General features: G+C 47.5%; 1 protein-coding gene across 1 annotated transcript in view; it reads left to right on the plus strand.

Annotated features, from left to right (window-relative positions):
• The window catches only part of SIPA1 (signal-induced proliferation-associated 1), a 67,395-nt gene extending 40,407 nt beyond the window's left edge, over nucleotides 1–26,988 (plus strand). The window contains exons 8-16 of the mRNA XM_087705320.1: nucleotides 102–702; nucleotides 3,122–3,396; nucleotides 4,296–4,523; nucleotides 5,884–5,974; nucleotides 7,207–7,378; nucleotides 8,565–8,663; nucleotides 9,067–9,142; nucleotides 12,934–13,015; nucleotides 24,598–26,988. Of these exons, the coding sequence (XP_087561446.1) occupies nucleotides 102–702; nucleotides 3,122–3,396; nucleotides 4,296–4,523; nucleotides 5,884–5,974; nucleotides 7,207–7,378; nucleotides 8,565–8,663; nucleotides 9,067–9,142; nucleotides 12,934–13,015; nucleotides 24,598–24,750 (1,777 nt within the window). The 3' untranslated portion in view covers nucleotides 24,751–26,988. The remainder of the gene's footprint in view (nucleotides 1–101; nucleotides 703–3,121; nucleotides 3,397–4,295; nucleotides 4,524–5,883; nucleotides 5,975–7,206; nucleotides 7,379–8,564; nucleotides 8,664–9,066; nucleotides 9,143–12,933; nucleotides 13,016–24,597) is intronic.

Here is a 26,988-nt window from a genome sequence, read left to right on the forward strand (position 1 = left end):
GAATAGAATAGGAGCAGAATAGGAGCAGAATAGAAGAATTCTGAATAGAATAGGATTCCCCGGAGAGTCCGTCAATAATCATTTTCCTTCTCTCCGTCCAGCGTGGCCGTCAGCTGCACCGAGGACATCCCGCACTTCGGGCCTTTCATTCCCGCCGAGAACTGTTTCCTGAAGGGTCCGGCTTTCCGGGACCTCCTGCTCGCCAAAGTGATCAACGCTGAAAACTCCGCCGAGCGATCGGGCAAGTTCCACGCCATGGCCACCCGGACGCGCCAGGAGTACCTCCGCGACCTGGCGCTCAACCACGTCACCACCAGCACGTTGGAGGCCTCGACTTCCCGCCGGCCTCTGATCACTTTGCCGGCCGCCAAAAAACGGGAGAAGTCTAAAGTTCCTAAGGGAGCCGAGGCCCACAGCGCCGGCGCTTTGGTGTGGGGCGTCTGGGCCCGGGACGGGAGCAAAGAACCCAACAGCAGGACGTCGGATCTCCGGTGCCTGCTGGGCATCTCCTCTGAGTTTCTAGTCCTCATTGATGCCCGCGAGAAGAGAGTGGTTTTTAACTGCTCGTGCCGGGATATCCTGGCATGGACTTTTTCGGAGAATTGTACCTTGGACCTTTATTACGAAACGGGGGATTATATTTGCATGCGTGTGGACGAGGGCCAGGCTTCTGACATTCGCGATATCGTCCACCGGCTACAAGTATGCTTTTCTCTCTTTTTTTTGGCAAATTTGCGTTTTTCTGGGATTTTTTTTGTGAAGGGAAAATGTTGTTCCTTGTGGAGTTTTAGATCTGTGTGGTCTTACAGTTCTTCCATTGCACTCTCCACATGCTCAGAGGCGATCTGGTGTGTACAGGTAGTCCTCGACTTACAACACTTCATGTAGTGACCATTCGAAAGTTACAACCGCATTGGGAAAAAAGGGGACGCGGGATGGGTTTTCTCACTTATAATCTGAATAAAAATTCAGATGCTTGGCAGCTGACTCGTATTTATGACGGTTGCTGTGTCCTGAAGTCACTTCCCCCCCCCCCTTTTTTTTGGCAATCTTCCAATCAGTGGGGAAGCCAGTTTCACTTAACAGCCGTGTGACTAACTTAACGACTGCAGGGATTCACTGAACAGCTGCGGCAAATAAGGTGGTAAAAGGCGGCAACATTCACTTAATAGCTGTCTCGCTTAGCGATGTAAGCTTGGGGTTCGATTGTGGTCGTAAGTGGAGGACTACCTGTGTTATGACCTAGAAAGCTTTTATTTTAGGATGCCATACATAAGACCCACGACTTCGCTGTAATATTTCTCAATCTTGGCCACTTGAAGATCTCCGGACTGCAACTCCCAGAGTCATAGAAGGTTTTACAATATGTGGATTTCAACTCTCTTGCTGGCTGGGGAATTCTGGGAGTTGAAGTCCACCTAAGATAAAGTTGCTCTGATTGAGAAGCTCTTGGCCTAAATCGGGGTGGTGGGGGTGGTGGTAAAGTCAATTTCATTGATGACCACATCAGGGTTGTGTTTGAACTGGGAGACATAGCCAGGAGGCGTGGCCAGCTCCACGTCACTCATCGAGGCTCCCGTTTTCGGCTGTGATGGCCTCCTGCAACCCTCTGCCAGAGAATTGCAGGAGGCTGTCGCGGCCTAAAATGGAGCGCGGGCAGGCTGCGCGTGGCCTTCCCGAGCTCTGTTTCCGCTGGCAGAGAGTTGCAGGAGGCTGTCGCGGCTGAAAACGGAGCGCGAGCAGGCTGCGTGCGGCCCTCCTGAGCTCTGTTTTTGCAGGCAGAGAGCTGCAGGAGGCTGTCGCGGCTGAAAACGGAGTGCGGGCAGGCTGCGTGCGGCCCTCCTGAGCTCCGTTTTTGCTGGCAAAAAGCTGCAGGAGGCTGTCGCGGCTGAAAACGGAGCGTGGGCAGGCTGCGCGTAGCCCTCCCGAGCTCCGTTTTCACTGCAGAGGCACGGCGGGCCGGTCCGTCGCTGTTTCCAGACCTGGCCCACGGGCCTTGAGTGATGTCCCTGGCCTAAAGTCACCTCAGGGGCTTCTTTGCCTAAGGCAGGACTAGAACTCAGAGCCTCCCACTTCCTCGTCTAACTCATTCACGGCTGTGGCCAACTACCTCAAAACTTATCGAGCCTTTCGCCAAAAGGTTTTGCGCCAACCCAGAAAATCGCTTGTCTTTCCTTCCCCTCCCCTCCCTTCACTTCACTTTATTGATTAGCCCTTGGACAATATATCAAAGTGCCGAGTTCCAGACACAAATTATTACTAAAATCGGATTAAAAACAACTTGAAATGGAATCGGATAAAATACAATTTAAAATGGAATCGGATAAAATACAATTTAAAATGACATTGGAATACTACACGGTTTAAAATGAAATTGGAATAAAATACAATAATTTAATATATAGATAAATAAAATATGATAAAATTATATTTCGGTATCAGCAGGAGTGATGCGGTGGCCTAGAGGCGGAGCTCTCGCCTCACAATCAGGAGGCTGTGAGTTCAATCCTAGGTAGAGGAAGATATTTCTCTCTCTCTGGGCACAATGAGAATATATCTGCTGAATAGAACTCCGCACTGGAGACAGGGACGGCATCTGGCCAGTAAACACTCAGCTCCATTCAGTTGCCCAGACTCCACCCCACACGGGATTATGGGGCCTCACAATCAGGAGGCTGTGAGTTCAATCCTAGGTAGAGGCAGATATTTCTCTCTCTCTGGGCACAATGCGAATATATTGGCTGAACAAAACTCCGTACTGGCAACAAGGAAGGGCATCCAGCCAGTAAACACTCAGTTGCCCAGACTCCACCCCACAAGGGATTATGGGGTTGTTAAAAGAAGATCTACAGGTAGTGTTCGACTTATGATCTTTTTTAATGACTGTTGGAAGTCACAACAGCCCTGAATACCGAGGCAGATATTTCTCTCTCTGGCCACATGGAGAATATATCTGCTGAACATAACTCCGCATTGGCGACAGGAAAGGCATCTGGCCATTAAAACACTCTGCTAGTTCCATTCAGTTCCCTGCAAGGGATTCTGGGATCGTTAAAAGTTGATGATGATATTTCAGTCATTCTACCCCAATCTAACCCCCCTCCCTCTCTTCCTCTGCTAGTTGGTGACCCGCGGCTGTGAGACTCGAGAACTGACTCTCTTACGGAATGGCGTCGGCCAGCTGGGTTTCCAAATGGACCACGAAGGGTTTGTCACCGAAGTGGAACGCTTCACCTTTGCGGAAAAAGCCGGGCTCCAGCCAGGGGCCCGCCTGGTCCGCGTGTGCGAAAGACCCTTGCCTGGCCTGACACCCCCGCAGACCACCGAACTCCTGCGGACGGCGAAAAAAGTCACCATCACCGTCGTTCCCCCGGATGAAAACGGAAGACCGAGAAGGTAAGCAGATCCGTGACAAATCATATGCACGGAGTGTCCAGGGCGCTTCTCCTGTGTTCCTCCTGCTCCGGGGTTCTGGGAGGAAATCTACTGCTTCCATTCTCTGTCTATCGGCTCGTCACAAGAGACCATCCAGACAGAAACCCAATATTTTTACTGTTGCCTTTGTTACATTTGTGTTGTATTTGTGCTGATAAATAAATAAAGGGAGACTAGTATAGATCTATTTCAAGCTATTTAGCTCTCATCATCTAGCCATACCCTTACTGGGATTAGAACCTGTGCTGTATTACATTTTAGGCAGATGTGTTAACCGCTAAGCCACAAGGTTCTCCTCCTTATCAGCTGAGCCAGGGAAATAGGTATGTATTTAGTGTCACAACCCCTGGTATGCCCAAATATGGGAGGAAGTTCACTGCTTCCATTCTCTGTCTATCGGCTCGTCACAAGAGACCATCCAAACAGAAACCCAATATTTTTACTGTTGCCTTTGTTACATTTGTGTTGTATTTGTGCTGATAAATAAATAAAGGGAGACTAGTATAGATCTATTTCAAGCTATTTAGCTCTCATCAGCTAGCCATACCCTTACTGGGATTAGTACCTGTGCTGTATTACATCTTAGGCAGATGTGTTAACCGCTAAGCCACAAGGTTCTCCTCCTTATCAGCTGAGCCAGGGAAATAGGTATGTATTTAGTGTCACAACCCCTGGTATACCCAAATATGGGAGGAAGTCTACTGCAGTAGACTTCCTCCCATATTTGGGCATACCAGGGGTTGTGACACTAAATACATACATACATACATACATACATACTTATTTATTTATTTAAATTATCACCCTCCGTCTCATGCATGATCTTGCGCCCTCAATTCTTTTCGCTTTCCTTCGGACAGGAGTTTTTCCGAGCTGTACCAGAAATCCCTGCAGGAGAAGAGGAGGAGCGAACCCCCAGTCGGCGACACCGAACTAACCCGGCCAGCCAGCGAAGTGGTCTTCAAACCGGCCACCTTCCAGCTCCTGCATTCCTTGTCCCTGCAGGATGGGGCACCTCACCTCTTGGCCGAAGAGAGGACGGAATTCTTGCAGAGCCACAGCGACCAAACCCCACCCCCTCCCGACCCGTAAGGAACTCCGTCGTTTTAGTCGCAACTCGTCCGTCGTCCATCTTAGCCGAGAGTCTCTGTGGGCCCTTTCGCCTCTGTCTGTCTTCTCTCTTCGGCCTCGCGGTATTCCTGGGCTCGAAAGCATGTTTTTGTTCTGAGCTAGGCTTCCTCAAAAAGTACAAAGCAGATTCTTGGTCCCGAGAAAACCCCTTTTATTAAACGGATGGGAATTCCTCTCATTCGCATTCAGCCAAGGCCTGGCAAACAGTCTTTCAAAGGCGTATTTATGACCACAGACCTCATCTAACTTGGAAAGCTGCCATGTCAATATTTTCCCAAATGAGGTGCTGTGCAAGGAAAGACTCTGGGCACAGAGTCTCTGAGATTCACGGACAGATCTTCACACTCCTGAAAGGAATCGAACGACCGAACGAACGAATTGTTTCCTGCAAAAGCCCACTCCCCTTTCGCTCCTCTTGTATGTCCTATGGGAGGGGCCATTCACCGTCCACCTGTGTCTTTACTCCCAAGTCGACCCTGATTTCTGAGCTGTTCTTTTCTTCTGGCAGCTCTGCGCATGCACACACTGGGAACAGGCTCCAGCTGTTCCTCTGCCTCATTGCTGTCCAGCTCCGAAGGCCGCTGATCACTGCTAGAAGGCCTCGGCCCCCTCTCTGCCTCCGACGCAGAGCCCTCGTCCGAGCCTTCTCCAGACTCCAGGACTGGCCCATGCTCCTCCCCAACCTCCTCACTGTCCGACTCTCTCTGCTGGAGGGCCACAACAGTTTCTCGCAACCGGCCTAAACCCCACCCCCTGCAGGTTCAGCTGTGGGTGGGGAGGATTTGAACTCGGCTCCCGCAGCACAACTCCACTCTCTCCAGCCGAGCGGGGGGAAAAATATTGGGTGAAAAAATAATGGATGTATACAACAGGTGACTTTGGGATTATTTAATAAATACATGGATTTTTAGATTCAAAGCAAACCAAGAGGCCGCCTGAGTTAGAATTCAAGTCAAAGGTGTTCAGGAAACTCATGAGCTATATTAATCGTCCCCCAAAAATAAAACGAATAAATTATAAACCCAGAAGGAATTTCAGCCTAGTTTTTCCCCTCCATTTTATGTAGCTATGCAGTAAGGTGGATGAAATGTTTGGTCTGGTCTTTTGAGACAGGAGGGGGGGGAGCATCTCTTCAGATTTTAAATTTTTTCCTATTTTACCTTTCCTGTAACAGGAAAGATACCTGGGATTTGCCATTTGTGCCAAATTCGAGTCCTGCAGAGCAGGGACCATTTCTAATATCGACAGGTTTCCCATGTGAATTCTGACTCAGCTGATTCCTTCTTCCATAACCAAAGATTTCTGTTTTTTTTGCAGGATTCCACCCAAATGTTTCTCTCTTACGTCCAATCCTCCTCCCGATATAATCTTGGCAACCACTACCAAAGCCCTCCCGGATCGAGATCTGGTAAGCGTTTCATAGAATCGGGTGTCGAGGGGCGGGGGGGGACACCTCAAAGGCCATCTTGCCTGACCCCATGAGAATGCAGGGAATTTCAGAGGGACCCACACACCTGTCCCAAGAGAATCAGCCTAGTCCAATATGGGGCTTATTCTCCTCATAGGCTTTGCAAAATGGTAATAAAAGAAAGTCCACAATTTACAAAAAGTAACCGGGACCAGAATTTCTGTTGTTAAGGAAGTCGGTTGTTAAGTGAGTCACTCTTGATTTCACGACAGTTTTGGCCAATGGTTGTTAAGGAGATATCGTGAGCCATTTCTGTCGCGAAGCAAGGCGGTTCATTGTGAGATGCTTCCAATATGATGACTTTTTTTTTATTTTGGGCTGCAGTTTTTTTTTTTAAAAAATATTTTTTATTACACAGTTTTTTTCAAACAAAAAAGAAATAACTTTAACACTTTCCTTCTACGCAACATTTCCATTATCAGTATATACCCATTAAAGGTGCATTTCCCCCCACTATTCCAATGTGCCATTATTTATACATGTAATTCCAGTGTTTTTATACATACAAATATATTCATTTTCTTGAGTGACAGTCATTCCCTGTCGATCGTTTCCATTTATACATATTTATTACTGATTTCTAATTCCTGTATCTTCTTCGTTGAATCTTTCCTCAAGCTTCACAGGTAAGCTTAAATCTTAGGACAAACAAAAATTGGGGGGAATCCATTGTGATCCTCAGTTGAGGGCTACCTCTATAACCAATTTCGTTGTATTTAAGTACAATGACAATAAAGATTATACTTACTTATACTTATAATCTACCTTTCCCTGGAAGAGTAGGTCAGGAGGAACATTTCCCATGAATCTTGAGACCGACTGGGAACTCTGGGAGTTGTGGTCCCCCCCCCCTAAACCCCCCATCCTTTTGGAGAGCACACTGGGACCCAGGCTGGGGATGATGGAGAAACTTTGCAATTTCTCCCAAACGGTGGCATTTCTCTCTGGTCCAGTGTTTCTCAACCTTGGCCAACTTGAAGTCCCGTGGACTTCAACTCCCAGAATCCCCCAGCCAGCACAGCTGGCTGGGGAATTCTGGGAGTTGAAGTCCACGGGACTTCAAGCTGGCCAAGGTTGAGAAACACTGCTCTGGTCAAACAATCCCACATCAGATCTCACCTATCTCTTCATTCGGATCTCACCTGTCTCTTCCTTTGTGGTTCTGTTTGCAGGAGCATCCGAGAGAGGCCGTTGTCAACCATCACGCACCTGGCCTGGTAGCTCAGGAAGCCAAATTCTTCCCTTCTTCCCCGTTGGGAGAGAAGGCCGTGCCACCTCTGGAAGCCAGCGACAGCAATAAGTTTCTGCCCCGGACTCTCTCGCTACGGAATTCCATCACCAAAAAGTAAGGAAGTTGCCCATGTGGGTTTCTGTCTGTCTGTCTGGCTCATCCCCCAGCATCACGAAAGGGGGCGGGGGGGGAGGAGGGGGAGCAGAAAAAGTGGGGGTGCACAAAATGCTACGGATGGAGATGTTAATTGGAATGGAAGTCAGGATTCTCCAAATTGGTCGCGTTGAGGATGGATAATTCCCTTCCTTCGCTTCCCTTTATCTTTTCTTTCTTACTTCCCTTTCTCTGGTTCCTACCTCACTCTCTTCCTCTCCTCCTCCTCCCTTCCTGCCTCCTTCTTTTCCCTTCCTTCCTCACTCTCTTCTGCTTCCTTTTTCCTTTCCTGTTTTTCTTTTCTTCCTCACCTTCTTTCCTCCCTCTCTTCCTCCCTCCTTCCTCTCTCCCTGCCTTCCTTTTCGTCTTCCTTCCCCTTTCTTCCTCCTCTCTTCCTTTTTTTACCTTCCTTCCCCCTCTCCTTTTCTTCCTTCCCCTCTTCCTCTTTTTCCATTTTTCCTCTCCCTTCCCCTTTGTTTCCCCCTTTCCTTCTTCCTTTTCCCTTCCTTCCTTCCCTCCTCCCTCTCTTCCTTTTCCTAACGCCCTTCCTCCCTCTCTTTTTCTTCTTCCTTCCTCCCTCTCTTCCGCTTCCTTTTCCCTCTTTTCTTCCTTTCCCTTCCTTTCTCCCACTCTTTCTCTTTCTTTTCCTTCCTTCCTTCCTCACTCTCTTCTGCTTCTTTTCCCTTTCCTTCCTTCCCCTTCCTTCTTCTCTTCCTCTTCCACCCTCCCTCTCCTTTTCTCCTCCCCCCTCTCTTCCTTTTCCTTTCCCCCTTCTTCCTTCCTTCCCCTTCCTTTCTTCCTTCCTCCCACACTTTCTCTTTCTTTTCCTTCCCTCTTTCCTTCCTCACTCTCTTCTGCTTCTTTCCCTTTCCTTCCTTCCACTTCCTTCTTCTCTTCCTCTTTTCCTCCCCTCCCTCCCTCTCCTTTTCTCCTCCCTCCCTCTCTTCCTTTTCCTTTCCCCCTTCTTTCTTCCTTCCCCTTCCTTTCTTCCTTCCTTCCTCCCACTCTTTCTTTTCCTTCCTTCCTAATCTCCTCCCTTTCTCCTTTCCTCCTTTTTCCCTCACCCCAAAAGGGGGAAAGCTTCTTAGGGCCAGCCGGTCCCTCACAGCCCAAGTAAATTCTTTCTTTCCTCCTCTCCCCCTTCAGTTCTTTCTGAAGCTGGGGAGTCTCTGGAGGATGAGTGGGACTCCATCGCCAACCTGGCTTCGGCTTGTAACAACATCCTGGAAGCTCTCTCCCGCGAAGGTGAGTGGCGGGAGGGGGTGGATCCCTGGGGATCGACAGTCCTTGGATGGTCTGAGCTGCCTTCATCCAGCTTAGCCATTCTTGACGCTTCAATCTAAAGCTATGTTTCCCAACGGCAGCCATTTTAAGATGCGTGGACTTCAACTCCCAGAATTCCCCAGCCAGCAACGCTCGGTGCCCTCTGAGATTTTTCCCTGCTGATTTTTCACTCACCGCCCGGCTGGCATCCCTGGCTCCCATCTGCGTAGCTTGTGATTTTTTTTCCAAGCCGAGCCATTTCCCCTCTGCTCTGTGACTACCTGGAAAGGCCAGATGTTGGAATTGAGGCTGTTTTCGTTTGCGAAAGGTGGTTTGTTTCCTTGGTCAATGTCATGCTCACCCGTGCCTTGTTGTGTGACTTCAGGCCAGCATATCCTGGAGAATCGAGACGGCAGCACAGGGACCCAGAGATGTGCCAGTCAGCCACAAGCAATTGATGAGTAAGAAGGAAATTTCTCTCCCTCTCTCTGTCTCTCTCTCTGTCTGTCTCTCTCTCTCTTTCCCTCTGTGTATCTCTCTCTCTCTTTCTTTCTCTCTCTCTGTATCTCTGTCTCTCTCGCTCTCTTTTCTCTGTCTCTCTCTCTCAGTATCTCTGTCTCTCGCTCTGTATGTCTTTCTTTTTCTCTCTCTTTCTGTCTCTGTATCTCTCTTTCTTTTTCTCTGTCTGTATCTCTCTCTTTCTCTCTGTCTCTGTATCTCTCTCTTTCTTTCTCTGTCTCTGTATCTCTCTCTTTCTTTCTCTGTCTCTCTCTCTCTCTGTATCTCTCTTTCTTTCTCTCTGTCTCTGTATCTCTTTCTTTCTCTCTGTCTCTGTATCTCTCTTTCTTTCTCTATCTCTATATCTCTCTCTTTCTTTCTCTGTCTCTCTCTCTGTCTCTCTTTCTTTCTCTGTCTCTGTATCTCTCTCATTCCCTATCTCTCTCTGTATTTCTGTCTCTCTTGCTCTCTTTCTTTTCTCTCTCTCTCTCTCAGTGTCTCTCTGTCTGTCTTTCTCTCTTTTTCTTTTTCTTTCTGTCTCTCTCTATCTGTCTCTGTATCTCTCTTTCTCTGTCTCTGTATATCTCTCTTTTTCTCTATCTCTCTGTCTCTCTCTCTGTATCTCTATCTCTCTCGCTCTCTTTCTTTTCTCTGTCTCTCGCTCTCTTTCTTTTCTCTGTCTCTTTCTCTCTGTCTCTCTCTGTCTGTCTTTCTCTGTATCTCTTTGTCTCTCTCTCTTTCTCTCTCTCTCTTTCCTCTCTGTCTGTCTCTCTTTGTATCTCTCTGTCTGTCTGTTTCTCACTGTCTGTGTGTGTGTGCGTGTGTGTGTGTAGTTTGATATACAACAGGGACAAGTAAAGTGGGATGGATTTCCTAGGCACCTATCGTTTCCTATGCACCTGTCCAGAACAGTGTTTCTCAATCTCCTCAGATTTATGACGGATGGACTTCAACTCCCAGCATTCCCCAGCCAACTTGATTTAAGGTGGATGGAGTTCAGTTCTCAGAATTCCCCAACCAGTATGCTTTCCAGATGGGTGGCCTGCAGCTCTCAGAATTTAGAAAAGAATAGAATAGCAGAGTTGGAAGGGACCTTGGAGGTCTTCTAGTCCAACCCCCTGCTTAGGCAGGAAACCCTATGCCACTTCAGACAAACGGATATCCAACATCTTCTTAAAACCTTCCAGTGTTGGAGCATTCACAACATCTGGAGGCAACTTCTGTTCCACTGATTAATTGTTCTAACTGTCAGGAAATTCCTCCTCAGTTCTAAGTTGTTTCTCTCCTTGATTAGTTTCCACCCATTGCTTCTTGTTCTGCCCTCGGGTGCCTTGGAGAATAGCTTGACTCCCTCTTCTTTGGGGCAGCCCTTGAGATATTGGAAGACTGCTATCATGTCTCCCCTGGTCCTTCTTTTCATTAAACTAGACATCCCCAGTTCCTGCAACCGTTCTTCATATGTTTCAGCCCCCAGTCCCCTAATCCTCTTTGTTGCTCTTCTCTGCCCTCTTTCCAGAGTCTCCACATCTTTTTTACATCGTGGCGACCAAAACTGGATGCAAATATTCCAAGTGTGGCCTTATAAAGTGGTATTAACACTTCACGCGATCGTAAATAATTCACTTAAAAAAAATAAAGCAGGAAAGACTGTAAAATGGGGAGGGGGGAATTCTCTTCACAAGAGAAATTTTGGTTCCCAATTGTGGTCGGATGTTCGAGGACTACCTGTCATCAAACCAACCTAACCCTTTTAAGCGCCGCCACCTAGTGGACTATGTCCTCAACGTAACTTTAATATTTTTATTTAATAAACTAGCCGATAAGCCAATGCTGCCATGGTATTTATTTCTAAGCCAAACATAGTTTCTAATGTTGGGTTTTCCCCCTTAGCAGAGGGAGCCCCGTTGTGGAGTACTGTGGAGCCGTTACTGTGGCAACTCCACTGCACTGTACAGTAGAAGCCATTTTACGGCTGTACAGTAGAAGCCATTTTAAGCCACAACAGGCTGTATCTTAACAGAACACACACCCTGAGGGGTGTTAGGGGTGTCTTACCCCCCACAGTATTTGTTTCCAGAGAGTAAGTCATCTGTGTATCAAGTTTTGTTGAAATTGCTCGAGGCGTTCCAGAGTTATTCTGGAATATACATACATACACACACAGCCGTTTATATATATATATAGATTAATCAAATTTATACCAATAATATATGTTTTTTTCCTGGGCAGAGATGTTCATTTCCAAAAACAGAAACCTGGCCTCCATACATATTTTGCTACATGCAACTCCGTGCAAAAGTCTAAACATTCTGGGGGAAATAAATGTGGCTTTACAACACAGGTAGTCCTCAACTTAATGACCACAACTGAGCCCAAGACGTTTGTCAAGTAAATTTTGCCCCATTTTACGACCATTCTTTCCCCAGTTGTTAAATGAATCACTGCAGCTATTAAGTTAGTGACACGGTCGTTAAGTGAGTCTGGCTTCCCCGTTAACGCTGCTTGTCAGTAGATCACAAAAGGGGATCATGTGACTTTGGGACACATCAACGGTCATAAGTGTGAATCCGTTGCCCAGCCTCTGGATTTTGATCCCGCGATCACGGAGACGCTACAACACGGAGTTGTGGGAGTTGAAGTCCACAGTCGTAAAGCTGCCATAGGTGGCTACTACCCCTGATTTAGCGACTGGTAGTCCTCGACTTACAACCACAATTGATCCCGGAATATCTGTTGCTAAGTGAGAATTTCTTAAGTGAATTTGTACTCCATTTTACGACTTTTCTTGCCACAGTTTTTAAGCGAATCACTGCAGCTGTTAAGTGAGGAACATGGTTGTTAAGTGAATCACTGCAGCTGTTAAGTTCGGAACATGGTTGTTAAGTGAATCGCTTCAGCTGTTAAGTTAGGAACACGGTTGTTAAGTGAATTGCTGCAGCTGTTAAGTGAGGAACACAGTTGTTAAGTGAATCACTGCAGCTGTTAAGTTAGGAACATGGTTGTTAAGTGAATCACTGCAGCTATTAGGAACACGGTTGTTAAGTGAATCGCTGCAGCTGTTAAGTGGGGAACATGGTTGTTAAGTGAATTGCTGCAGCTGTTAAGTTAGGAACACGGTTGTTAAGTGAATTGCTGCAGCTGTTAAGTGAGGAACATGGTTGTTAAGTGAATCGCTGCAGCTGTTAAGTTAGGAACATGGTTGTTAAGTGAATCACTGCAGCTGTTAAGTTAGGAACATGTTTCTTAAGTGAATCGCTGCAGCTGTTACGTTAGGAACACGGTTGTTAAATGAATTGCTGCAGCTGTTAAGTTAGGAACACGGTTGTTAAGCGAATCACTGCAGCTGTTACGTTAGGAGCACGGTTGCTAAGTGAATATGGCTTCCCTCTTGACTTTGCTGATCAGAAGGTCGCAAAAGGGGACCTTTTGGAACCGTCATAAATCTGGATCAGGTACCCAGCATCCAAAGTTTGATCCCGTCAGCCTGTGAAAATTGGTCGTAAACCTCTTTTTTTCAGTGCCGTTCAACCGTCAGTAAGCGGGCGGTTATAAGTCGAGGACTACCCGCATTGTTTTCGAGGCCCAGAAGGGGGGAATAAAGCGTTCCCAAAGGCTCGCCGCTGGTGCGGGAGACGTTGGGGGGGAGGCGCATTTCCCGGAGTGTGCTTGTTGTTGCAGGCCTAGATTGACTCATGATTGACATGTGTCGCCCGATTTTTCTGGCCCCTCCTTTGCTTGCCCAACCGTTTTTCAGGTCTCACCACGCGCTCAGCCTGGCCGACAAAGTCCTCTGCTTGGAGCTCAAACTGAAGGAGCTGCAGGACGATCTCCAGAAGGTGAGGAAGGGAGGCACAGAAGTGGCGAGGAGGAGAAGCCGAGCCGCCCGCCCAGAATCACAGGGGAGGGAGGGGAGGGTGTCCTCTCCTAGGTCCCGGAGGAGGGAGGCTCGGAGAACCAAGGGAGTTCTCGACTTCACGGCTACAATTGGGAGCCGGGTTTTCTCCGCTGCTGAGCAAGGGGACGGTGAATCGACTTGGTACCCTATTCGACGACCTTTCTCGGCCCCCATGGTTGTTAAGCAAACTGCTGAAAGTTGTTAAGCAGATCGTGCAAATCCAGCTCCCCTCCCCCCCCCAATTGACTTTCGCTAGGAGCTGTCAGGTGACCTTGAGATGGGATAGGAGAGAAGAGAATAGAGCTGGAAGGGACCTTGGAGGTCTTCTAGTCCAACCCCAGCTCAAGCAGGAGACCCTATACTATTTCAATCAGACTAGAGCTGGAAGGGACCTTGGAGGTCTTCTAGTCCAGCCCCAGCTCAAGCAGGAGACCCTCTACTATTTCAATCAGACTAGAGCTGGAAGGGACCTTGGAGGTCTTCTAGTCCAGCCCCAGCTCAAGCAGGAGACCCTCTACTGTTTCAATCAGACTAGAGCTGGAAGGGACCTTGGAGGTCTTCTAGTCCAACCCCAGCTCAAGCAGGAGACCCTCTACTATTTCAATCAGAATAGAGCTGGAAGGGACCTTGGAGGTCTTCTAGTCCAACCCCCTGCTCAAGCAGGAGACCCTCTACTATTTCAATAAGAATAGAGCTGGAAGGGATCTTGGAGGTCTTCTAGTCCAGCCCCCTGCACAAGCAGGAGACCCTCTACTATTTCAATAAGAATAGAGCTGGAAGGGACCTTAGAGGTCTTCTAGTCCAACCCCAGCTCAAGCAGGGGACCCTCTACTATTTCAATCAGAATAGAGCTGGAAGGGGACCTTGGAGGTCTTCTAGTCCATCCCCTGCTCAAGCAGGAGAACCTATATCATCTTAGAGAAGCGACTGTCCCGTCTCTTCTTAAAAACCTCCAGTGATGGATATGGCAGCTGTTATAAATAAGTGCCAGTTATCCAAATTGTATTGACGTGACTGTTGGGATGCTATCACAGCCGTAAGTGCGAGGAACGGCTGTGTGACGTGACATAAAACAGGCCACTGAACTTCCCAGGGTGAGGAATAAGAGCTGTAACATCTCTTGTGTGCCATTGGAAAGAATAAGATGCAGCGTCTGGAAGGAGGTGCGGAGTGAGCCGTAACATGGGGAGAGCCGTCCTTCCATCATTAGGTAAAGGTTAAGCTCCCCCTCGCACATATGCGCTAGTCGTTCCCGACTCTAGAGGGCGGTGCTCATCTCTGTTTCAAAGCCAAAGAGCCAGCGCTTCCCGAAGACGTCTCCATGGTCATGTGGCCAGCATGACTCAACACCAAAGGCGCACGGAACACTGTTCCCTTCCCACCAAAGGTGGTTCCTATTTTTCTACTTGCACTTTTATGTGCTTTTGAACTGCTAGGTTGGCAGAAGCTGGGACAAGTCACGGGAGCTCACTCGGTTATGCGGTGCTAGGGATTCGAACCGCCAAACCTCCGACTTTTCTGATTGACAAGCTCAGCTACTGAGCGTCCCTTAATCCTTGCATCATTAAGCTTTAATTAAACAGAACATTCCTCTGGTGTGTGTGGTTTTTTTTTGAGCCACAAATTGGCGAATCTTGTCCCTTTCTTGCAAATCTCCTTTTTTTTTTTTTGCAAATCTCTCCAATGCCAACTTCTACTTTTTCCAGACAATTCGACATCTCGCCCACACGCAGAGGCATCTCCTGAGGTTGCCACTGAGATGTATTTCCTGCTTCACCATGTCTGGATTTCTCTGCTTCAATCCAGGAAGGTTTTTTTGTTTATCTCTGAATCATCCAGGGGAATTTTTTCTCTTTCAAGGAGAGGTGAATTCACCCAGCCTGACATGGTTGTTACGGCGATCCATCCCCAGAACATTAAAACCTAGTTTTATCTTGTCCCAAAGCTGCTTTTTTTCCCCCCAACTGGACTTTCTGTTTTTTCTTTTTGAAGAAGTTTTGCTTCCCATCCCAGGCGCTTCTTCAGTTCCCCACCATCCAGTCAGAGCTGAGGAAGTTTCTTGGATGAGAAGCAAAACATCTTCAAAAGAAAGTCCAGTTGCGTGTCGAAAAGCACCTTTGGGACAAGCAGGGCCTGGATGATGAAGAATCCCTACAGACTTTTTAGCTGTACAACTTGGGATGGACATCCTAGGAGTGGTGGGGGAGCAGGAATGGATTTCCAGAGGAAAAATTGCAGACTACAGGAACCATTTGCACCACTCAGGTGACCCTGAGGACACAGATAAACCTCCAAGTGGCCTCAACGACCCTCTAAAAGGATGCAAATGACCAGCTGTCTGCAAGGAATATAAATCGTTCCCAGATAAACCTCCAAGTGGCCTCAACGACCCTCTAAAAGGATGCGAATAACCAGCTCTCTGCAAGGAATATAAATCGTTCCCAGATAAACCTCCAAGTGGCCTCAACGACCCTCTAAAAGGATGCAAATAACCAGCTCTCTGCAAGGAATATAAATCGTTCCCAGATGAACCTCCAGGTGGCCTCAACAACCCTCTAAAAGGATGCAAATAACCAGCTCTCTGCAAGGAATATAAATCGTTCCCAGATGAACCTCCAAGAGGCCTCAACGACCCCTCTAAAAGGATGCAAATAACCAGCTGTCTGCAAGGAATATAAATCGTTCCCAGATGAACCTCCAAGAGGCCTCAACGACCCTCTAAAAGGGTGCAAATAACCAGCTCTCTGCAAGGAATATAAATCGTTCCCAGATGAACCTTCAAGTGGCCTCAACGACCCTCTCAAAGGATGCAAATAACCAGCTGTCTGCAAGGAATATAAATCGTTCCCAGATGAACCTCCAAGTGGCCTCAACGACCCTCTAAAAGGGTGCAAATAACCAGCTCTCTGCAAGGAATATAAATCGTTCCCAGATGAACCTTCAAGTGGCCTCAACGACCCTCTCAAAGGATGCAAATAACCAGCTGTCTGCAAGGAATATAAATCGTTCCCAGATGAACCTCCAAGAGGCCTCAACGACCCTCTAAAAGGGTGCAAATAACCAGCTCTCTGCAAGGAATATAAATCGTTCCCAGATGAACCTTCAAGTGGCCTCAACGACCCTCTCAAAGGATGCAAATGACCAGCTGTCTGCAAGGAATATAAATCGTTCCCAGATGAACCTCCAAGTGGCCTCAACGACCCTCTAAAAGGGTGCAAATAACCAGCTCTTTGCAAGGAATATAAATCGTTCCCAGATGAACCTCCAAGAGGCCTCAAAGACCCTCTAAAAGGGTGCAAATAACCAGCTCTTTGCAAGGAATATAAAATCGTTCCCAGATGAACCTCCACGTGGCCTCAGCGACCCTCTAAAAGGATGCAAATGACCAGCTGTCTGCAAGGAATATAAATCCTTCCCAGATAAACCTCCAAGTGGCCTCAGTGATCCTCTAAAAGGATGCAAATGACCAGCTGTCTGCAAGGAATATAAATTGTTCCCAGATAAACCTCCACGTGGCCTCAGCGACCCTCTAAAAGGATCCAAATGACCAGCTCTCTGCAAGGAATATAAATCGTTCCCAGATAAACCTCCAAGTGGCCTCAATGACCCTCTAAAAGGAAGCAAATGACCAGCTGTCTGCAAGAATATAAATCATTCCCAGATAAACCTCCAAATGGCCTCAAGACCCTCTAAAAGGATGAAAATGACCAACTCTGCAAGGAATATAAATCGTTCCCAGATAAACCTCCAAGTGGCCTCAGTGACCTTCTAAAAGGATGAAAATGACCAACTCTGCAAGGAATATAAATCCTTCCCAGATAAATCTCCAAGTGGCCTCAACGACCCTCTAAAAGGATGCAAATGACCAGCTCTCTGCAAGGAATATAAATCCTTCCGTTTCTCACCATTCAGTCAGAGCTGAAGAAGCTTGGGTGAGAAGTTAAACGTCTTCAAAGAAAGTCCAGTTGCGTCTCGAAAAAGCACCTTTGGGACAACCATGACCCGGAGGACCGAGAACTTCCATAGGGATCAAGTTTTGTCTCCCCGTGTCACAATATAAAAAGTTGTTGAGACTCTAGAAAGAGTGCAGAGAAGAGCAACGAAGATGATTAGGGCACTGGAGGCTAAATCATACAATGAATGGTTGCAGGAATTGGGTAGGTCTATTCTCAGGAAGGGAAGGACTAGGGAGACATGATAGCAGTCTTCCAATATCTCAGTTGCTGGCACAAAGAAGAGGGAGTCAAGCTATTATCCAAAGCAGGACTAGAAGCAACAGATGGAAACTAATTAAGGATAGAAGCAACCTGGAATTACGGAGAGACTTCCTAGCAAGGAGGACAATTAAGCAGTATTCACCCATCACACCCATCATCCAATGCCCTCCCCCCACTATCACGGGTACAGGATCTCCTGTTGAAGCAGGAGGTTGGACTAGAAGACCTCCAAGTATAAAAGCCGAGGTGGCGCAGTGGTTAGGGTGCAGTACTGCAGGCCACTTCAGCTGACTGTTATCTGCAGTTTGGCAGTTCTAATCTCACCGGCTCAAGGTTGACTCAGCCTTCCATCCTTCCGAGGTGGGTGAAATGAGGACCCAGACTGTGGGGGCGATATGCTGGCTCTGTAAACCGCTTAGAGAGGGCTGAAAGCCCTAGGAAGTGGTATATAAGTCTAACAGCTATTCTAACTCTGTTATATGCTTGCTTCAGTCGATCAACAAAATGGAAAGGAAAAGAGGGTGGTGGGCCAGGCCAGCTTCCCCTCCCCAAATCTGGGGCAGTTCTGAAGTTCGCTTATCTTAAGAGTCGCCAAGATAGAGAAACCCTGGCCTATGCCATCATCCCAACTGGCATTTGCATGTCTGAACTGAGCCCAAGGGAGCTTAAAAATAGCTGCCTGGAAGAATAGATAAGTCATAAACTGCAGGAATTTGTCTAGACTGTCACCAGGAATTAAAAGGCTGACATGCACACACAAACACACACACACACACACAATAATATATAAACAGTCCTAAACTTGCTTTCACAAGTTGGGGATTCACAGTCTCTTGATCTGCATCTCATACTTAGAAATCAGATTTGTTGGGCGGTATAATTCGAATGCATAAAATGTTAGTGCAAAAGTAGATCAGGGCCATATATGAAAATGCCCCCAAAGGCAGAATGGAGCCCATATCAAGGGGAAACATTTTTTTTTTTAAGGGATAGGGAGTTTTGCAAAGGGAGTCACAAAAATTGACTCACAAAATAAGCACAGGCCTGCGGGCACAAGACGGGGGCAGAGGGAGGAAGGTGTGGTTGGCTGGAGTTAACCGTGTTTCTGGGAAAAGAGAAGGCAGGAATTAAAAGACCGACAGAAAATAAATATCAATATGAGCAAAGCAGAATGTGGAGATAATACAGGTTGCAGGGAAGCCAAAGTCGGTATATAAGGGATTCTAGCTCTGCTTTATTTTGCTTTTAGTCTCAAGGCATTTAAGAAGATGACAGTTGTAGCTCCATCTTAGCAATATGGAGATACGCTGGACTTCAACTCCAGAATTCCCCAGCCAGCATGGATTCTGGGAGTAGGAAGTTCCAGTTTAGATCAGGTTTGTGGAAACACTGCCTCTAACGTAAATTGAGGAACCCCCTTCCTTCCTTCCTTCCTTCCTTCCTTCCTTCCTTCCTTCCTTCTTCTTCCTTCCTTCCTTCCTTCCACCCTCACTTCCAACCTATTTCCCTTCCTTCCTTCCTCGCTCTCTCCCTCCTCCCCAACCTATTTCCCCTTCTTTCCTTCCTTCCTTCCCTCCCAACTTATTTTCCCTTCCCTCCTCCTCTCCCTCCCAATCTCCTTCCTTCCTCTCTCCCTTTTCAGTATAATCTCTCCTTCCTGCCTTCCCTCTCTCCCAACCTATTTCCCCTTCTTTCCTTCCTTCCTTCCTTCCTTCCTTCCTTCCTTCCTTCCTTCCTTCTTTCCTTCCTTTCCTCCTTCCCTCCCAACTATTTCCCTTCCTTTCCTCTCTCCCTCCCATCCTTCCTCTCTCCCTTTCAGTGTATCTCTCCTTCCTTCCTCCCTCTCTCCAACATATTTCCCCTTCTTTCCTTCCCTCCCTCCTTCCCTCCCAACTTATTTCCCTCCCTTTCCTCTCTCCCTCCCATCCTTCCTCTCTCCCTTTCAGTATATCTCTCATTCCTTCCTTTCTCCCTCTCTCCCAACCTATTTCCCCTTCCTTCCTTTCCTCTCTCCCTCCCAATCTTCTTCCTTCCTCTCTCCCTTTCAGTATATCTCTCCTTCCTGCCTCCCTCTCTCCCAACCTATTTCCCCTTCTTTCCTTCCTTCCTTCCCTCCCAACTTATTTCCCCTTCCCTCTCTCCCTCCCAATCTCCTTCCTTCCTCTCTCCCTTTCAGTATATCTCTCCTTCCTGCCTCCCTCTCTCCCAACCTATTTCCCCTTCTTTCCTTCCTTCCTTCCCTCCTTCCCTCCCAACTTATTTCCCTCCCTTTCCTCTCTCCCTCCCATCCTTCCTCTCTCCCTTTCAGTGTATCTCTCATTCCTTCCTCCCTCCCTCTCTCCCAACTTATTTCCCCTTTCTTCCTTCCTTCCTTTTTTTCTCCCTTTTCCCTCCCTCCCTTCATAGCTGGATGGGGAATTCCTGGAGTTGAAGTCCAGATATCTTAAAAGTTGCTAAGGTTGAGAAATACAGTTCTCTGCCATCGTCCGTTTGAACGTTTTGGCTCATCCTTGTAAAGCTCCATGTTGCAGCTTGCCTCAGAGAAGGAATGGCATCCACGGGTGTGTACGTAAATAAAAAATGTAGGAAGTGCACAAATTCTTTTCACCAGAAATTCTGCCTTCATCCAAGATCACTTGGGCGGCCATCCGTCCTTCTTTTTCTGCTTTTTTTTTTTTTTTTTGGCTCAGTAAATACCTCGGTGGGAGCCGGCCAGAGTCCCAAAACAAGGAAAACATTTCAACAGAAACAAAACTGAAAACCTAAGCAAGGGGGGAATTATTATTTTTTTAAAAAAAGCAGTGACCTCGATCTGATTTTAAATGCAAAAAAAAAAAAAAATTAGAGCCAAGCGGGGGAAAAAACAGAAATACGTCATGCAAAAAAATCTGCCAGGAAATAAGATTATTTTGGTTCTGGAAAGAGAAAAACCAGGAGAAAGAAAAATTCAGGGTGTGGCTGTAGAGAAAAGAAGCTTGGCGTTTATCCCTTTTTCATCTGGTCAGTATTAGGAAGAGGAATAGAATAACAGAGTTGGAAGGGACCTTGGAGGTCTTCTAGTCCAACCCCCTGCTTAGGGAGGAAACCCCTACACCACTTCAGACAAATGGTTATCTAATCTCTTCTTTAAAACCTTTTCTGGAAGGAAGGAAGGAAGGATTTGGAAGGGACCTTGAAGGTCTTCTAGTCCAACCCCCTGCTTAGGCAGGAAACGCTACACCACTTCAGAGAAATGGATATCCAACCTCTTCTTAAAAACTTCCAGTGTTGGAGCATTCACAATTTCAATTAAGTTGTAACAAGCATTAAGTTTGCATGTCAGCCTTTGATATTGGGGAACGGGATGGGTGGGTTAAGGCAGTGTTTCTCAACCTTGGCTACTTGGTTGGGGAATTCTGGGAGTTGAAGTCCAGACATCTTCAAGTAGCCAAGGTTGAGAAACACTGGGTTTAAGGACAGAGCCCCCGCCTGATGATGTCATTAAAGTAGGTGGAGTCACATCCCCGGACCCCTGCCTTAAGTCACAACAGCAAATTCATTCTGTTGCTAATTTGTTTTTGCATGGGATATGCAAACGGTATATCTCCTATATAAAAATATACGTATATTTACGTAGTCCTATACACAGTGGCTAAGATGCTGAGCTTGTCGATCAGAAAGGTCGGCGGTTCGAATCCCTAGCGCCGCGTAACAGTGAGCTCCCGTGACTTGTCCCAGCTTCTGCCAAGCTAGCAGTTCGAAAGGACGTAAAAAATGCAAGTAGAAAAATAGGAGCCACCTTTGGTGGGAAGGGAGCTGCATTCCATGCGCCTTCGGGGTTGAGTCATGCCAGCCACATGATCACGGAGACGTCTTCGGACAGTGCTGGCTCTTCGGCTTTGAAACGGAGATGAGCAGCGCCCCCTAGAGTCGGGAACGACTAGCACAGATGCGAGGGGAACCTTTACATTTATACTGTTCAAAGTTACGACAGCACTGAAAATAGTGGCTTGGGACTTATTTTTCGCATGGCTGTACTTACGACGGTCTCCATGTCCCCGGGGTCACGTGATTCGCTTTTGCGACCTCCCAACCAGCATAGTCCATGGGGGAAGTCCGATTCACTTAACAACCGTGTTCCTAATTTTACAAATGCAGCAATTCACGCCCCACATTTTGCCACTTAGCAACGTGCATTTGGGATGCCGTCGTAAGTCGAGTACCACCTCTTATGTGTTTGACCTTCATCCACTTGAGTCAGCGCCTTTCTCTCTCTTTTTTAAAAAATATTTCCTTTTTGTAAATATTTCCTTCCGATGGTCTCAGGTTCCCAGGCTGTTTCGATGCCTCGGCTTGTTCTATGCAGAGATTACAATACAATTCAATAGCAGAGTTGGAAGGGACCTTGGAGGTCTTCTAGTCCAACCCCCTGCCTAGGCACGAAATACCGTTTATACCGTTTCAGACAAATGGCTATCCAACATCTTCTTAAAGACTTCCAGTGTTGGGGCATTCACAACTTCTGGAGGCAACTTCTGTTCCACTGATTAATTGTTCTCACTGTCAGGAAATTTCTCCTCAGTTCTAAGTTGCTTCTCTCCTTGATTAGTTTCCACCCATTGCTTCTTCTCCTTCCTTCAGGTGCTTTGGAGAACAGCTTGACTCCCTCTTCTTTGGGGCAACCCCTGAAATATTGGAAGACTGCTATCATGTCTCCCCTAGTCCTTATTTCTATTAAACTAGACATCCCCAGTTCCTGCAACCGTTCATTGTATATTTTAGTCCCCAGTCCCCTAATCATCTTTGTTGCGACTTAGCGTCTAGTTAAAAATCTGTTTCTGGCCATTTCCATTTTTATTTTTTTCCTTAGCTGGCTTCAAATTGGAAGGAAATAATGGGCTTCTAATTTTTTTTCTTCCTGCAGCTTTTCGGATGCCCCACCCCTCCCCCTTGTTAATTTTTCTCTTCTCAATTGAGGAAAAACCATCAGACCAAGCAGAATCAAACGTTCTTGCAGATTAATTCTATGCACTAATTCTATTTATTATTTTTATTTGATTGAGAAACTGTTCAAAGTTACGACGGGCACCCACCCAAACCCTCCCGAAGGTTAACTTTTATGGCATAATATAGGGACGGCTAACCTTTTTTGTGGTTGGGTGGCAAAAACCGTGAGTGTGCTCGTGCCATAATGCAAAGCACGCCCCCACATGCGCATGTGTGCACAACCTCCACCTTGCTCCCCTCCCTCCCTACCAGGCGTTCGGAAACGGCCTCGCCTGGTCCTCCAGAAGATCAAAAATCAGCACGCCCATGCGCACTGGAGCTGAGCTCATGTATCTTTAGCTCATGATAAGAGCCAAGGTGGCGCAGTGGTTAGGGTGCAGTACTGCAGGCCACTTCAGCTGACTGTTATCTGCAGTTCAGCGGTTCTAATCTCACCGGCTCAAGGTTGACTCAGCCTTCCATCCTTCCGAGGTGGGTGAAATGAGGACCCAGACTGTGGGGGCGATATGCTGACTCTGTAAACCGCTTAGAGAGGGGCTGAAAGCCCTATGAAGCGGTATATAAGTCTAACTGCTATTGCTATTGCTATGTATCTTTACTTTTATGAGCCGAGGTGGTGCAGTGGTTAAATGCAGCACTGCAGGCTACTTCAGCTGACTGCAGTTCTGCAGTTCGGCTGTTCAAATCTCACCGGCTCAAGGTTGACTCAGCCTTCCATCCTTCCGAGGTGGGTGAAATGAGGACCCGGATTGTTGTTGGGGGCAATATGCTGACTCTGTAAACCGCTTAGAGCGGGCTGAAAGCCCTATGAAGCGGTATATAAGTCTAACTGCTATTGCTATTAGGTCGTAATTATCTATCGTCCCTGTCCTACTGTCCCCTTTTATTTGTAATCGTTTCCTTCTTCATGTCCATGTTTATGCTTATACCTGTTATCTTGCGCGTGTTTCAACAAACTAAATAAAATCATTCCAAAGTTCCGAGAGCCAGCCCAGTACCTCTGCAGTCACATGACTGGCTCTCATTTGTAGCCATTTGCAGCATCCTGTAGCGATAAGACCACAATTTATCATGTGTCCCCCCCCCCAAAAAACAGCATTTCGTTCCCGCCTTCGGCAAAAATGCTCCCTAGTGAACAGTAGGTTCGCTTAACGACCACTGTAAAAAAAGGGGGGGCATAAAATCAGGTCTGTCACAGGATGACCCGCTTTTCGACGGCCATGACTTATGACTGCAATGGGCAGGCTGCCGTTATGGTTGTAAGTCGAGGATCTGTTATCTAAAACCAATTTAAAAATATAAAAACACCACAGAGGTTGCAGACTAAAACAATCCTAAAAGCCACTAGGAACCTGGGTGGGTTTTTATTTTTTATTTTTTTTGAGTTCCTAAAAGGAACGTGAGATGTGAATTCTCCAAAGCATGTTTTTTTTTTCAATTTGGGAAGGAGGGAAGGCGTGAGAGAAAGGGAAGGAAGGAAGGAGAGAGAGAGAGAAAAATGAAGGAAGGAAGCAGGGAGGGAGAAAAGAGAGGAAAGGAAGGAGGGAGAATGAGAGATGGAAAGCGAAAAAAAGGAAGAGAGGAGAAAGGAGGGAAAATGGAGGAAGAAAGAAGGAAAGGAAAGGAAAGAAGGAAGGAGAATGAGCTGACTCCTCGTCCCGATAAAACCCTTTTATTTACGTGAAAGGAAATTCCTCTCCAGCAAAGTCCTGGCCAACCGTCTTTCAAGAGATTTCGCACTACAGACCTTTATCAGGCTGGGGAGAGCTGCCAGGGCCGATATCTTCCAAACTCCACGCTGTCGCAGCAATCCCTTGGCAAGAAGTCAGGAGCAGATCTTCACCCGAATGAATTGAACTCCTGCAAACTCCACTCCCCTTTCGCTCCTCTTTTATTTCCTCTGGGAGGGGCCATTCACCATCCACCTGTGGCCTTCCTCCCAAGTCGAACCCTGTTCTTTAGCTGTGCCCTTCGCCTGGCACCTCTGCGCATGCGCACACTGGGAACAGGCTCCAGCTGTTCGTCTGCCTCACTGATGTCTGACTCCGAAGGCAGCTGATAACTGTCGGACGGCCCTGGCCCCCTCTCTGCCTCCGACACAGAACCCTCCTCAGAGCCTTCCCAGACTCCAGGACTGGCCCAGGTTCCTCCCCAACCCTCCTCACTGTCCGAATCTGCTTTCAGCTCCCACTGGCGGGCCGCAACAAAACCATAGCCAGGATTATCCTCAAGTCTTGGCATGGGGAGGATGAAGCCCCTTCCCCATCCAAACCCCACTCTGACCTCCTTTTTCTTCCTCCCACCCCCCACCCCTTTGCAGGAAAAAGCCGAAAAGGCCGCTCTGCAGATCGAAATGCAGACCCTCCAGCACAACACCAAGCGACTGAAAGAGGCGTCGGAGACAGCTGCGGCCCAACTCAGCCAGGTCACCCAGATGTTGGGGGGAGGGTCCTCTGGCCCCCACTCCCCGTGAGGAGGGGGGCCGCCCTCTCCCCACCCTGCCCCCTCAAACAGCCAGCCACCTCCTGCTGGCCCAACCCTGGACAGCTCGACTGGTTTTTCTCCCTGGGAAAAGGGCACCACCAGGAGATCTAAGAAGCTGGTGTTGATCAGATCATTTGTGTGTGAGTGGGGGGGGGGGCGTAAAGACCCTCCACTTGCATCTGTCTGGAAGTTCATCTCTCTCCCATTTGTCGAATTGGGTGGGGGGCAGCTACCTTTTTCTCCAAAGATGAAGCCGGATCATTGAAGGAGAAAAGATCTCTGTTCCTCGGTCAGCTTTTTTCAAGTGTTCCGGAGTCCATCGCTCCCATCGCCGCCTCTTCGAAGGGCGCCTAGTTTTGCCCCGTCCTCAGGTTCATATGGGACTCAAAGCCCCCTCCTCAACTCTCGTCGCTGGCCAGGGGGAGGGGGGCAGAGAAGAAAGGTCACCAACCTGCCTTCAACATCTTCCTGGAAAATGCAACATTCAAGCCACGGAGATATATGTATTTTTTCTTGCAGGGGTCTCTGCCGAGTCCCCCGGGGAAGCATCCCCCCCCCGTGTGTCTTCAGCGTGGCAGGTGGGGGGGGGAGAAGGATGGCGGGTGGGTCCACACCAATAAAATGGCAATAATTTGCAAAATGGCTTCCAGGCGGGGTGGATTTTCCTGCCGAGGATTTTGTCCGGAGAAAAATCTTCCATTTCTAGCGCCTTCCCCCCCCCCTCTCCCCCCACCGCACTGTCTGGGATGGCACAGCGTGCTTCCGGTTCAATTTACTGTGAATTCTTAATTATTATTATTTTTTTGAAAGCTGTGATAGGACTAACCTTCCCCCCCCCCCCCCAAAAAAAAAGTCTTCTGAATTGTCCGGTCCTTCCTTTCACCTGTACACCTTAACCTGTAGAGGCTCCTGTTGAATGGGGTGGGGTCTGCCCTGCCCCTGGTTTCGTCCTCCCAGGATTTTCCCCCCCCCAAAATGGTGCTATCCATTTCTTAGTTTTCCATTCTTTTTTGTTGTTGTTTATATCCCCCGACCCGGTTGGGAGTGGGGCCACTTTCTGGAGCTCTTCCATGTCTCTGTAGTCTATCTGTTTTTCCTTCCTCCCCCTTTTTTCTCTCCTCTTCTCCTTCTATTTATTTTCCTTTCCCTTCCTTCCTTCTTTCATAGCTTCAGTATTATGTTTCTCTCTTCTCTCTTTCTTCCCTCCTTCATTCTTTGATTCCTTCACTATTTCCTTCCTCTCCTCCCTCCCTTCTCTCCTTTCTTTCCTTCATCCCTCCCTTCATTTCATTCACTATTTCCTTCCTTCCCTCTCTTCCTTCCTTTCATTCACTTTCCTTCCTTCTCTCTCATCTCTTCCTTCCTTCATCCCTCCCTTCCTTTCATTCACTATTTCCTTCCTTCCCTCTCTTCCTTTCATTGACTTTCCTTCCCCCCCCTCTCTTCTTTCCTTCCTTCATCCCTCCCTTCCTTTCATTCACTATTTCCTTCCTTCCCTCTCTTCCTTTCATTGACTTTCCTTCCCTCCCCTTTCTTCTTTCCTTCCTTCATCCCTCCCTCCCTTTCATTCACTATTTCCTTCCTTCCCTCTCTTCCTTCCTTTCATTCACTTTCCTTCCCTCTCCCCTCTTCCTTCCTTCATCCCTCCCTTCCTTTCATTCACTATTTCCTTCCTTCTCTCTCCTCTCTCCTTCCTTCTTTCATTCACAATTTCCTTTCATTGCCTCCCTTTTTCCCTTCATCCCTCCCTTCTTTTATTCACTATTTCCTTTCTTCCTTTGCCTCCCACCCTTCCTTCTCTCTTTCACTCACAATTTCCTTCCCTCAATTCCCTTTCTTCCTTCTTCCCTCCCTTCCTTTCATTCACTATTTCCTTCCCTCTCTCTCCTCTCTTCTTTTACTCACAATTTACTTCCCTAACATCCCTTTCTTCCTCCTTTCCTTCCTTCCTTCATCCCTCCCTTCCTTTCATTCACTATTTTTTCCTTCTTTCTGTCTCCCTCCTTCATTCCTTCCTTCCCCTCTCCTCTCTGTTCTTTTCTCCTTTCTTTCTTCCCCTCCAGCTTCTTCCCCTCCTCTCTTTCTTCCTTCCTTCCTTCCCCATTCCCAACTGTAGTTAAAGGAATGCGTGAATTCCTTCTCCGGCCTTTGCCAAGGGCTGCATTTGAACTGAATGTACAGATTTTCCCCCTCTTCGTGCAATAAAAAGTCTTCATCCACAGCTCCA

This window comes from Thamnophis sirtalis, unplaced genomic scaffold (assembly GCF_051295495.1).
Source record: "Thamnophis sirtalis isolate CommonGarterSnake01/CBP01778 unplaced genomic scaffold, rThaSir2_p1.2 scaffold_2, whole genome shotgun sequence".
In the NCBI taxonomy this organism is placed as follows: Eukaryota; Metazoa; Chordata; class Lepidosauria; order Squamata; family Natricidae; genus Thamnophis; species Thamnophis sirtalis.